This window comes from Poecilia formosa, unplaced genomic scaffold (genome assembly GCF_000485575.1).
Source record: "Poecilia formosa unplaced genomic scaffold, Poecilia_formosa-5.1.2 Scaffold1125, whole genome shotgun sequence".
Taxonomy (NCBI): Eukaryota; Metazoa; Chordata; class Actinopteri; order Cyprinodontiformes; family Poeciliidae; genus Poecilia; species Poecilia formosa.
In genome coordinates, this window is record NW_006801064.1 from 227 (window position 1) to 11,838 (window position 11,612).

Here is an 11,612-nt window from a genome sequence, read left to right on the forward strand (position 1 = left end):
AATAACTGTTAAAATAACAATCAAGATATAACAATTTTCTGCTGACACTGTTTGTATTATAGTTAAATTTTTAAATTACAACCCTTTGAAGCTTGCAGTTCATAAATCTTTAACTCACATTCAGACAGGCTGCAGAATTAGACATACTTATTTTATTTTCTGTGAGAAATCAGGCTCTCTGTAAAAACATAAAATGTGAATTTTACATTAAAGTTCTCCTTTATTTACTGTGTTTCCTGTGTTTTTCCCAGTAATCTACTGCTTTGTGTATTACATTTGGATTGGCCACAACTACTGCTATGCTCATCTTGCTGGCTTCACGGCACTCTTCCTTCTACCAGGTAAAAAAAAATCAGACCAAATAAATCCATATACAGGCAGAGAGTGAAAACTGCATTAATTTAAACTTTTCTTCCCCTGTGTGTTTGCAGGCTGGGGTCCACAGTGGCTCAGTTATCTGTGGTATCTCTCAGATGGAAAAATCCCCAGGAAATCTCTCAGATGGACTCACATATTACACCTGGGAATCTTTAAAAGGTGGGCTGACTTTACAAAGCTGTACATTTATTTCATTTAACCCTATGTCTGATCATTGGCTGCCATGTTTGTCCCCGGCAGGCTGTGGGATTGTATGCGTCTCCCGGATGAGGATGTGTATGGAGAAATCATGCAGCAGGCTGATGTATCTGCGTTACGTCTGTTTGAGGCCTTGGTGGTCACGCTCCCCGAAACGCTGCTCCAGACCTACGTACTGATCTGTACCGACATAGGCGTCCGCTCTCCTGGTGAGCTGAATGTAAAGACCACAGTGTGTGATTAGTGTGTGTGGCTGAATAAAGACAGCAGAATAGCTCACAACGTTTAAATGTAATCAGTTATCCTCAACAAAATTTAAATTTCATAAAATTAATACTTTAAATTGTAAAAACTAAAAGAAAAAGAAAAATAAACAGTAATGTGTGTAATAAGCTGCAACAAAATCTAATCCAGAATGTTCCTTTTGATTGAGCTTCAGAGGGACTTTGGCTACGTTCACTCTGCAGCTTGAAGTGACCCAAATCCGATTTGTTTTTGCCGTGGCCGTTCACACTTCTGAATACATGAAACACTTGTATGTGTTCTCCAGTGTGAACCACAAACGACCTGAAAGAGCCCTGCATGCGCAGTAGAGGGCGCAATAACTCCCTGCTCTCTCCTCTCTGCAGCCTCGGTGTGTTTTGCTGTGTGTTTGCTGTCTCTGGCCTGGGCGCTGGTTCTCTACGCCAGATCCTGCTCGCTCATCAGACCGGGACACCTGCACATGACTCCAGCTGCCATTCTTTGCCGGCTCCTGTGGAGGGTGGGCGTTATTCAGCACATATGCCTGAAACTCACAGCAGTCGTTTCTGTTTCCTGTGTGTAAAGATGCATTCTGTGTTCATTCAGGTTGGCATGTTGGGATCCCGGTTTGCTGTGCTCATGCTCTTCACACGCATCTTCAAGCAGTGGGTCCTGGGAGTCATTGGTAAGCCAAGAGCTTACGCCGCGGTCCAGTTACCTCAGTGTAAGAGGCGGGAAGAGTAACCAAAGAGTAGCAGTACTCCAACCTATTTTAATCAAGTGAAAAAGTAAAAATTAAAAAAAAATACTTGGTAAGGCTCAGGTACTGAGTAACTGATGAAAACACAGATTATGCTTAAAAATTACATCAGATGGACCAAAAATATAAAGTTATGTGAACATTTTGGTATTTTAAAATACAAAATAAGTAAAATAAATATTTTTGCAATTTCTTTCAATGTAAAACTTATGAAATCTTAACAAAAACTGCAGGCGTGTCTGTGCCTGCTGAATGTTGGACTAAAATAACAACTAAATGACTAAAATCACAGTGGATAGAAAATCCAGAAAATTTGCTCAAGTAAGAGTAGCACGTTTATCATTTCCTCCATCCTACTTTTAAACGTTTTACTTCATATTTATAATGTGTTTGAAACTGACTTTGGAAGTGTGTGTTTGTGACAGGTGTGCACTGGCTGGGCGCGACTTTCTGGATGGTGTCTCAGCAGACAGACATCATCCGTTCAACTGGTCGATGGAGCATTTTCAACCTCGTCCTGGGAGCCGTTCACGTCTTTCTCTTCCTCAACGTGAAGTACGGTCCATCCAGATACCGCATGGCTGCGTTTTACCTGGTACATCTGTCTGCTAGCTCATCTCTCTGGCATTTGTTTAATAATGGCAGCAAGAAAACCTCTGTTAAAAGAAAGCATTGTCTGCAGTAGATAAACAAGGCAGATGACAACAAGATTGATCTTTGTGGTGCAAATGCAAAGCACTATATGTGGAGTAAGTCCCTAACATTTCTTCCATGAAATAAGATGGTGGCAGCTTCATGCTGCAGGGATGTGCTTTTAATCAGGGGTAGGAAAGCCAGCAATTTCAAATCAAAGTCACATTTCTGATCTCAACCAGAAAGACATAAGAGAGATGGAGGCAATTAATCTGATGTTAATTAAATCTGAAATCTGCTAAAATGTTAGATAACATTGTAAAATGTACCCACGAGAGACAGTAAGGTCTTATTTTTTCACAAATTTCAACCCCCTCTACAACCAACAGGTCATGTTTTTAGAGAACGCTCTTCTTCTTCTGGCCTCCTCCTGGTTTTTTGCGATGGTGTCCTGGGACACTGTGGGGATCCCGGCTGCAGTCTTCTGCAGCTTCCTCATTGGTAAGGCATGCAGCCCGTTTCTCTATACAGCATACACTGACTTTTTATAACTTTCTGTTTTCCCTGAATGTTTTTATTGAAAGTCTGCTGTCTGATGAGTGCTTTCCCTCTGCAGGTGTGATAGCGTTGGTGCTGTACTACCGTTTCCTGCACCCCAAGTCTTTTGAGATCTTCCAGAGTATTCGCCACAGGGGGATCGGTGGGGCTTGCATGGAGCGTGGATCTACACTCTCACTGGAGGAGAAAGTCGAGCCCAATTTCCATCACCGTGCAACATTGTCTGGTCGGTGATCGACTTGTCTGCATATTTATCATTTTTGTAACTGTTTTTGTAATGTGCGTTAAATAAGTATTTTATTTTTTACTTTCTATTTTGACCCGTTTTGTTTGAGTTCCAGATGTGCCACTTTTTAAAATACATTTTACTTAGTTTTTTATTATTATTATTTTTGTTTATAAAAACAGTATATTGTTTAAACAAAACATAGTTAAAACTTTATTTTCAGGAGGTGGGACCCTCATGGACCTGCCCATCCAATGGGAAGGCTGGAAGCATCACCACTGGCTGCTGATTCGTTTAGCTCTTAAGACAGGAGACGTTTCCAGGATCTGGTCAGCGTACGGAGAAGGCGGACTGGCCGGACTCATGGGTCTCCCCGAAGAAGTTCACTCCCCTGACATGCATCACGTACCCCGGGTTTGTTGCTCTCCTGAACTGCTGGTCTATGTTTAATGATTAAATTTAAGGTGCATTCACACCAGGCCCCGTTTAGTTTGTTTTAATCAAACTCTAGTTTGTTTATCTAGAAAGTCCTGGAGTTGTGAATGCACAATCGAACTCTAATAGAGACCAAAATTGCCAAACCCAGGTCTCTGTTTGGTTGAAGTGAACTCTGGTGCGGTTCGAATGCATGTGGATGCAACCGCTCCAAATGCAGGAAGTGGACTATAGTGCAGGGCATTCTGGGTAAATACAACCAAAACAAATGCCAAAGTCTAGCACTAGAAGAAGAAATGACTTGTGGTCTTTTACCAAAGACAAAAGAGAAGTAAAACAACCTGACTCCATTTTAGTTTACATTTAACGATGAAGGAAGTTATGCTTGGTGTCTCCTTCAGCAGGTTTCATGTTGTTTCCTTCAGTGGTTCTTGGTGTAGCGCCACCTCAGGCAAAGGGTGAAACAGGTTATTAAATTAATTTGGTTTGTTTGACACATTGTAGTGTGACAGCGAACAGCACCAGCTGAAAATGTAACAAATGGGTATATAATATTGGGTCCCTAATCCAACCAGTTGAAGACTCCCTTAATTTTACCTTTATTTTAAGTTACAAAGTTACAAAGTGTGAACTTTATTGCTGTTTGTGTTTGTGGAATGAGGAAAAATGTCCTCTCTTCCAGACAAGATTGGTTTATTTTGAAATAATGTAATGGGGGCTTTTTTTAATTCCTATTTGTCAGGTTCCACCTCCTCAGCTGAGAGTTCTTCAAATCTCACACCCAGTTCCTCAACCGGCCCCCCCACCTCCTCCACCACAGGTCGTCCAAACTCCTCAGGCAAGATATTCTGTCAGAAACCTTGAACTGAAACCCAGTCGGTGTGAAATTGATGAAAGATGAAAACTGTGTGTATCTGTGTTGACTGCAGTCGCCAGCTTTAGCTGTCTTTTCTTTTCTGTACCCCAGGTGAGTGAAGTCGTCCAGCCACCTAAACCAGCTCACAGCAGCGTTGTGGCCCGACCAGTGAGAAAAGCTCCTCCCACAACCATCAAGGACATGAGGTTTCCAGAGATCATCCCTTTCCAGGAGGCCATTCCTGAGGAAACCGCAGAGGACGAATTAAGTGCAGCTCCATCAGACGATAAAGGTGGGAAACCAGAAGCACTGTTATAAAGTGTTTGGCCATGTGGGGGCAGTAGAAGCAAGCTGTAATTACTGTTTTGAGACAGTTTGCATATACACCCTTTGCTCTTAAACACGTGTGATTGACGGCGCTAAGACCCGCCTCCTGTTTCTGAGTGGCTGTTTCTAGTTAGCAGTGGGAGAAGGCAGAGGAGCTTGATTGTTTTTCACAGATTATCTGTCTTATTGTCACGACAAGGTGACAGTTTCAACAAATATGTCAAAAATACTTTTTATAAAAGTTACATACTGCAACTTTAAATAAGAAATGCAATTAAAATCACACATCACACAAAATATAATAATTTCAATATTGTGGAAAAACTACATCATCCTGGTGCCAGAGCTGGGTAGTAACAAGTAACATTTGCTCAATTACATTTACTTGAGTAACTTTTTTACTTTTCGGAGTATATTTATTACCCTGTACTTTTAACTTGAGTAATTTTATGATGAATTATCACTACTTTTACTTGAGTAAAACTTATGGATTTTCTACCTACTGAATGAAAAACAAACGTGTTTATATCCAAAAATTCACCAGACACACCTGCAGTTTTTGTAAAGTTTCACTAGTTTTTTTATTAAAAGAAACTGATTTTTTTTAAAGGTTTGGTTGGCTCTAGTGGTCTTTATTTGAAAGTAGTTCGACAGGAAACAGGGTAATGAGAGAGGGGGAAGACATTTGGCAAAGGTCACCAGAATCGAACCTGTGACAGCTGCCACAAGGACTAAGGCCTCAAAATGTGGGCTGTGCTTTGCCCGTGCGCCACCACAGCACTGAAAGAAACTGATTTGATCTGACTTTCTTTTGCCTGGTTTTGTTCTTTTTTGTTATCTATATGAATTATTGTCATTTTCGTCCTTAAAGTACCAAAAAATTTCCCTTAACTTTATATTTTTCTCCATCTGAGGATGTACTTTTTAAATATTAAATGACTGATTAATTTGATCAGTAGACTTTTTACCAAATACTTTTTTACAGCTACTTTTTACTTCTACTTGAGTAAAACTATGTTGAAGAAGTGCTACTTTTATCCAAGTACAAGTTTTGGGTCCTCTGCCCACCTCTGCCTGGCAACAAAACCTTTTCTTGAAACAAAATTTTAATTACCTTCTTTCTATTAAGCATTTTATTTTGTAATTTATGCAATTTTAAGGTGAGTGGAAACACAGCATTGGACATTAACTGTTTTCTCTAAATCTGAAGGTGATGAGGACTTCCAGAGCGCTGCCTACGGCTCACTGTCTCTGTCATCTCCTCAACATGGCGGAAGCCTGCGCCACATCGACAGCAACGCCGCGTCTCTCACAGAGGCGTCCTCCTCCGTGGCGTCTCTGGACATCAAGACGCCCGGCTGGTCCCCTGAGCGCCGCTCTCCTCTCCTGTTGGCCTCCCCAGAGAAGAAGGAGGGAACCCCAGCAGAATCCAACACTACTCTATATTTCAGTGCAGATGCTCCGTCGCCGTCCAGCGGCAGCTACCTGGGCTGGGGCTCAGAGCTGTCGCCTATTTCCTCCTACAGAAGACCCTATCGGATCAGAGAAGCCCGCTTTGTCACGTCCACTCCTCGACTGGAGGCTGCAGGTGGAGCTGAAAGCCCCGGCCCGGCGCCGGTTGTCATCATTCCTGCCACTCCCGGCACAACACCGGGTACAACTCCAGGAGGAACACCTGGAGCCACCACACCTGCAGCTTCCACTCCTGGTTCTGCCATGCCTGGTACTCCACTCACACCAGTCATCTCCCATGCTCGCAAACAGATGGTGCAGTTTGTGGACTTTAGAGAGAATTTAGTGTAAAGTAAAGGAAAAGCTAACATTTCCAGTTCAGCTGTTCAATATATAAAAGCATTCTTGTATTAACTAACTTGTTGGAGAGTTATGAAATCTTTTTAAGCAGTCATAGAGTTCATCTATAAATTATTTATCTTTTTGAGCAGACAGATTATATTACAGAAAATAAGAATGTAAACTCATGGCTCTTTCAATATCTGGACTGCATACAGATTTTTAAGAGTTAACCCTTAAAGGTGACCTATTTTGCTTCCTTGCCCATAGACCAATCTTGGTTAGGATAGGTCTGTGGGCATTTTCTTTGCACAAAATAATTATTAGATGATGACATTTACTCTGTTCTTTTCAGAATGAGCTGTTTTAGGCTTCATGTCACTTTAAATCCAAATAAGCTGCTGGCCGCGCCCCAAATTCAACGTTTACACTCACACATGACAATGGCTGAAAACAGATACATAATTATACAACCGTACATCCTTGAAAAGCATTAGAAGAGCCTTCTGTACAGCCAACAAGAACGTATCAAGTGGTTTTTAGATGGTAAATCATCAACTTCCAGCAGCCATTGTACAGCATACAGCAGTGAAACCAGCTGACCAAACAAGCTTCAGTCCCACTTTGGTTGCTAGGTAACAGCGCAGTGCTCGTCTGGGGTTGCTAGGTAACAGCGCAGTGCCCACCTAATGTCACTTAACATTCAGGAGGTTTTTGAAGCGGCTCATTTTCCAGACACCATAAAACTTTAGCTTGTTTCCAAAAAACAGCTGGGTGTTTTTTTTAAACGTTTGGCTGTTTTTAGAAGCAGTAGAAACACAAATGAAGTACAAAAACCTGCAAATATGACATTTGGATAAGAGGTCCAACTAACGTTGCAGAGTTATGAGATGTTTTTAGGTCATCATAGAGTTCATCCATGAATTATTTATTCTGTCTGCTCTTTTGTGCAGACAGATTATGTTACATGAACTAGGAATGTAAAGTGATGGCATTTCAAATATCTGAGCATTACACAGGCTTGTGACAGTTACCACTTGACACGTTATTTGTTTGTTCGTGGTCCGCTGGTTTGGGATCATGTTATCGGTTTCAAGGTTTGAAAAGTGTGAACGTCTTCACGTGAAACATTATATAGAATATGAGGTGAAATTACTATTATTAAAGGATCTCAGTAACTCATATATTATAAAGATTCATTGTACAGGTAGGGATTAAAATCGATTACTTTTGTTAATCTTGATGAAATGGATTAGAGTTAATGATGAGCCAAACGTCTTCAAAGTTTCATAAATCTGAATATTAGAAAAGACTAATAAGAAAATTACCTTTAATATAACATTATAAGCCTAGAGAAAGTGTTGACGTCTACCACACTTTTTCCTTCCACTCAACATTCCATTCATATGATTGGATTCGGATCTCCAGATACTTTCAAGGAAATGGCTTTCACACTGTGAATAATATCAATGACTGAAAAAACTGCATGGTTTCTGTATTAAAATACTTTTTAAATTATCCTTGGTAATTTTTAAGTTTTATTAACAGCTTTACTTTGAGTTTCGGTTAGCTGTTAGCAATATTTATCGCTTAATGCAATACTTCAAGGTAATATGCGAGTTTCACCTTGCTGCATTAAATTGTGCATCAACAAACGAACTAATTAAAACTGATAATAACCCAAATAATTAGTAGAGATATCCACATTGTCTTCATTTGGATTTTAATTTAAAACATATATTTTAATGTGTGAGATAATGTTGAAAACCTTGTTGATTGATCTGTTCATGTTTTATTTCCACTCTTTGACAAACTAACACAAAACGGATAATGTGCATATTTTCCATACACGATTTAAAATACTCTCCCTGTTGTTGTTCACAGACAACGCTGCGGCCAGTGTGTGTTAGATTATTAGTTAATCATTATCAATATGCAACACAAGTCTTCTCATTTGTTTTTACTTTGCTCCAGCCTTTCTCAGGTTCTTACAATAGTCCTGATCAATATTTCATGATTTCTGAAGGTTTTTCTGCAGATTGTTTTTGTTGCTTGTTAAGCTGCTGACCTCTGAATCATTCAGGCATGAAACAGAGTTTTGAGCAACGATATTTTGCCTCATAGTTGATGGCAGTTTGTCGCAAAAAACAACAACAAAAAAACAAACAGTTTTTGCTCATTTCTTAAGCTGAATCTATAAACAAATACCAGAGCTTAATATTGTAGTACCAAAAATGTGATGTCCAAGAAACTGCTGGCTGAAAACCAGTGGTTTGTAACTCCAGCTAGTAAAGAAATTTTGATTTATTGAACTACTGGTGGCCCCCAAACTTGCAGCTTGTGACTAGCAAAATAGCAGCGTAAGAAATTCACCATCCTACACTGTTAAAATACAGACGCTTCATTTAGTCTCAGGTGGTTGCTATTTGGTCATGTGACGGTGATAAACGCAGCACAGGATTGTTTCCAGGCAATGGAAAAGCAATGTCAGCGTTTTGGTTGTTTTCTTACAGTGTGAAAAAGGAAGGGAAGGATAAAATATCATGTTATTGGTCATAGCAGCACTGTTAACATCGGATTTCAATATCTGTCCAAAGTTTCATGTTGGTGCCTTCCTACTTGTGAACGCTTCATAATCCTGATCAGCTGATCTGCACAAGAACAGAACAGAGGATTAAACAGCTGCTAGGGCATAATTTATTAAAACTGTGGAGATTTTAAGAGTCCCTCGGTGTTATCAAACTGATTTAGAAATAAGTTTTGTTGTTTAAATTTAAAATAATGACTTACTTAAACATCTTGAGGGGTGATTTCAAAATAAGGTGCAGGAAAATAAGTTTGCGTATGTAGTTCTGATCCTAATCCAGCATCTTACCGTTACTGCTCTGCAAAAACACAAAATCTTACCAAATTGTTTTGGTTTAGTTCCTAGTTCAAATGTCTTAGCTCACTTGAAATAAGACAAAATCAACAAGTAACTCTTTAGCATCAAATATGAGCTTGTTTAAAGTTAATAATTCCTTAGTATTGATTTTTAAAAAGTACTAGATCCACTGGGAGATTGGAAAAAACTCGTACTTTTTTGCCAATATTAAGGAATTATTTGCTTAAAACAAACTCCTCCATCTGGCTGCAAAGTTAGTTTTGTCTAATTTCAAGTCTACTAAGATATTTGAGTTACAGACGCGACTGAAAATGGTAGAAATTGGTGCGTTTGCAGTGTGAGGTGTTGGGTTTCTGTTTCTTTTTATCATCCTGCTGTATTTTCAAAACTAAACTGCGGCGTTTCAGGCACGGTGATCATGATGTTTTGACTGGCTGCTGGCTTCTTTTTTTTTTACAGAAGTAGCACTTACTGACTTGGTGGAAATGCAGATAATTATAGTTTAATAAGTTCTTGAACCAGTTAGGCACTGGCACCAGTTTGGTGAGATGAGGCCTAAGAGAGACAGCATCAACTGCCAATACAATACATTTATTTTATCTTGTCGTAGATACTGTTTTTATCTCTTCTAATACTTTTAGCATAAATGTGCTTCTCCATGATCTTTCTGGTAATTTAGTTTAATTTCTGAAGCGATCTCACCCTCAACTTATATTAGGAAACCACAGATATGGACCACTTAATATTTCAAAGCCTTCAACTATTTCAAAGCAAAATAAAATTTAAAAAATCAAGATGGACTGTCACCTGATATTTGTTTATTATTACTTATATTTCATTTATTTCTAAACTTTGACTCATTTCCTTATTAAAAAATAAATAACTAGATGGTTTTCATTCCAAGCTAACAGTCTGCTGGAAGGAAATGACTACAAAATTAAAATGAATGACCAATTTTCACTATGTTTACTCAAGACTAAGGTCAGAAAACCAGATACTAAGACAAGGAAGGAAAAGGTAGGGAAAGACAACAAAACAAAGCCAGAATGCCATGGAAGTAAAAGAAAAAGCAAAATAAACATAACTTAAGAAACAATGAAAAAAACGGATTAAATTAGATTAAAAAGTGAATATGTAGAAAAGGTTCAATCAAAAAAATGTTAAATGGTTGAACTGATGTTTTATTCTTGTCTTCCATTATGTCTGTTGTGTTGAGTTTTCATAGCGCTGTGATATTATAGCAGATATCTTAACACATCAGTGCTTTTGAACCTGTGAAATAAATGTGTGGTATATTTCATAGGCAGGTAAGCTGCTCTTGTGTGAAGTAATGAAAACAGAAGAAGACATTATAAAAGAAAGAGCTAAAGCTGACATGCTTAGAGCCGCTCCATTACTAAGAAACAAATCCATTCGCAGCATCATCACTGCATGGTTCTCAAAGAAGCATATAGGAAGAAAGGACAGTACTTTGAAAAGACATGCACAGTATTGTAGCTAACATTAATTTGTATGTGTATGCATCAGCAATAAGGCAGCTTATGCAATGGATATCTCACAGGCTACTGAGGAAAATGCTTTACACCAGAAACGCTTCGCCTTGTAGAAATACAGTCAGCTGCCACACTTGCCTGCTTTCCTTTGCTTTCCTTTCTGTACTTAATGAAAATAAGAATGTTTGTTGTAAAATATTTTCATTGGATTTTTATGTTTTCAATTTAAAAGTGAAGGTTTGTGTTGGATGTTTGTGTAAAAAGCAGATTTGTGTGAAGTGTATCACTGATGCAAAAACTTGTGTTTTCTTCTTTTTTTTTTACAAACAAGCATCACCTTATTTGTGCAAGGCTTTACACAGGACCTCTGTGGTAGAAGTGACCCATAAAGTGTGTTAGTGATGTGACAAAAATAAAGACATTTATCATGACACAAGCAAAGATTTGTTTTATTTCTTTCATCGATTCATCTATTCTCTCGGGTCTTGGTGCACCAAAGGACCCGAATAAAATCCCAGCATCGTTACCTTGAGAAATAACTAGCTTTGGTTAAATATAAAACAGGCTTTAATGCAGAAAATCATCAAATGTTTCCACGTCACCCAAATGGATCAGATACAGAGTAACATTCACCGTCCAGCTGAGCTCCACTCAGCTCATCTTAGTGGAGACACCAAGTGAAGATTGTAGAGCGAGTTCTGCTTTATTTTCTCCTCATTCTGCTTCCTCTCTAATGTGTTTCCTGCCTTCATCAGTTTTTGTTTATGTGTGACTGTCGTCAGTCTTAAATGTTGTGGTTGTGTCAGCCTGTAGTCGTGTACGAGAGCAGA

General features: G+C 39.0%; 1 protein-coding gene across 1 annotated transcript; it reads left to right on the forward strand.

The window, feature by feature from the left end:
• The first annotated feature begins 243 nt into the window (after positions 1 to 243).
• LOC103132563 (XK-related protein 5-like) lies at positions 244 to 11,218 on the forward strand. The gene is made up of 12 exons (XM_007544378.2): positions 244 to 341; positions 432 to 537; positions 619 to 785; positions 1,206 to 1,339; positions 1,426 to 1,504; positions 2,005 to 2,174; positions 2,602 to 2,713; positions 2,829 to 2,996; positions 3,220 to 3,410; positions 4,174 to 4,269; positions 4,399 to 4,579; positions 5,825 to 11,218. The coding sequence occupies exons 3-12, from the start codon at positions 632 to 634 to the stop codon at positions 6,415 to 6,417; spliced, it is 1,878 nt and encodes a 625-aa protein (XP_007544440.2). The 5' UTR covers positions 244 to 341; positions 432 to 537; positions 619 to 631; the 3' UTR covers positions 6,418 to 11,218.
• Positions 11,219 to 11,612: the final 394 nt, after the last annotated feature.

Excerpts from the sequence above, each read along its gene's own strand:
- LOC103132563 (XM_007544378.2), top strand. The coding sequence starts at position 632 with ATGCGTCTCCCGGATGAGGATGTGTATGGAGAAATCATGCAGCAGGCT. Across the intron at positions 2,175-2,601 it reads GCATGGCTGCGTTTTACCTG|GTCATGTTTTTAGAGAACGC; the intron begins GTACATCTGTCT and ends TACAACCAACAG. Across the intron at positions 2,714-2,828 it reads CTTCTGCAGCTTCCTCATTG|GTGTGATAGCGTTGGTGCTG; the intron begins GTAAGGCATGCA and ends TTCCCTCTGCAG.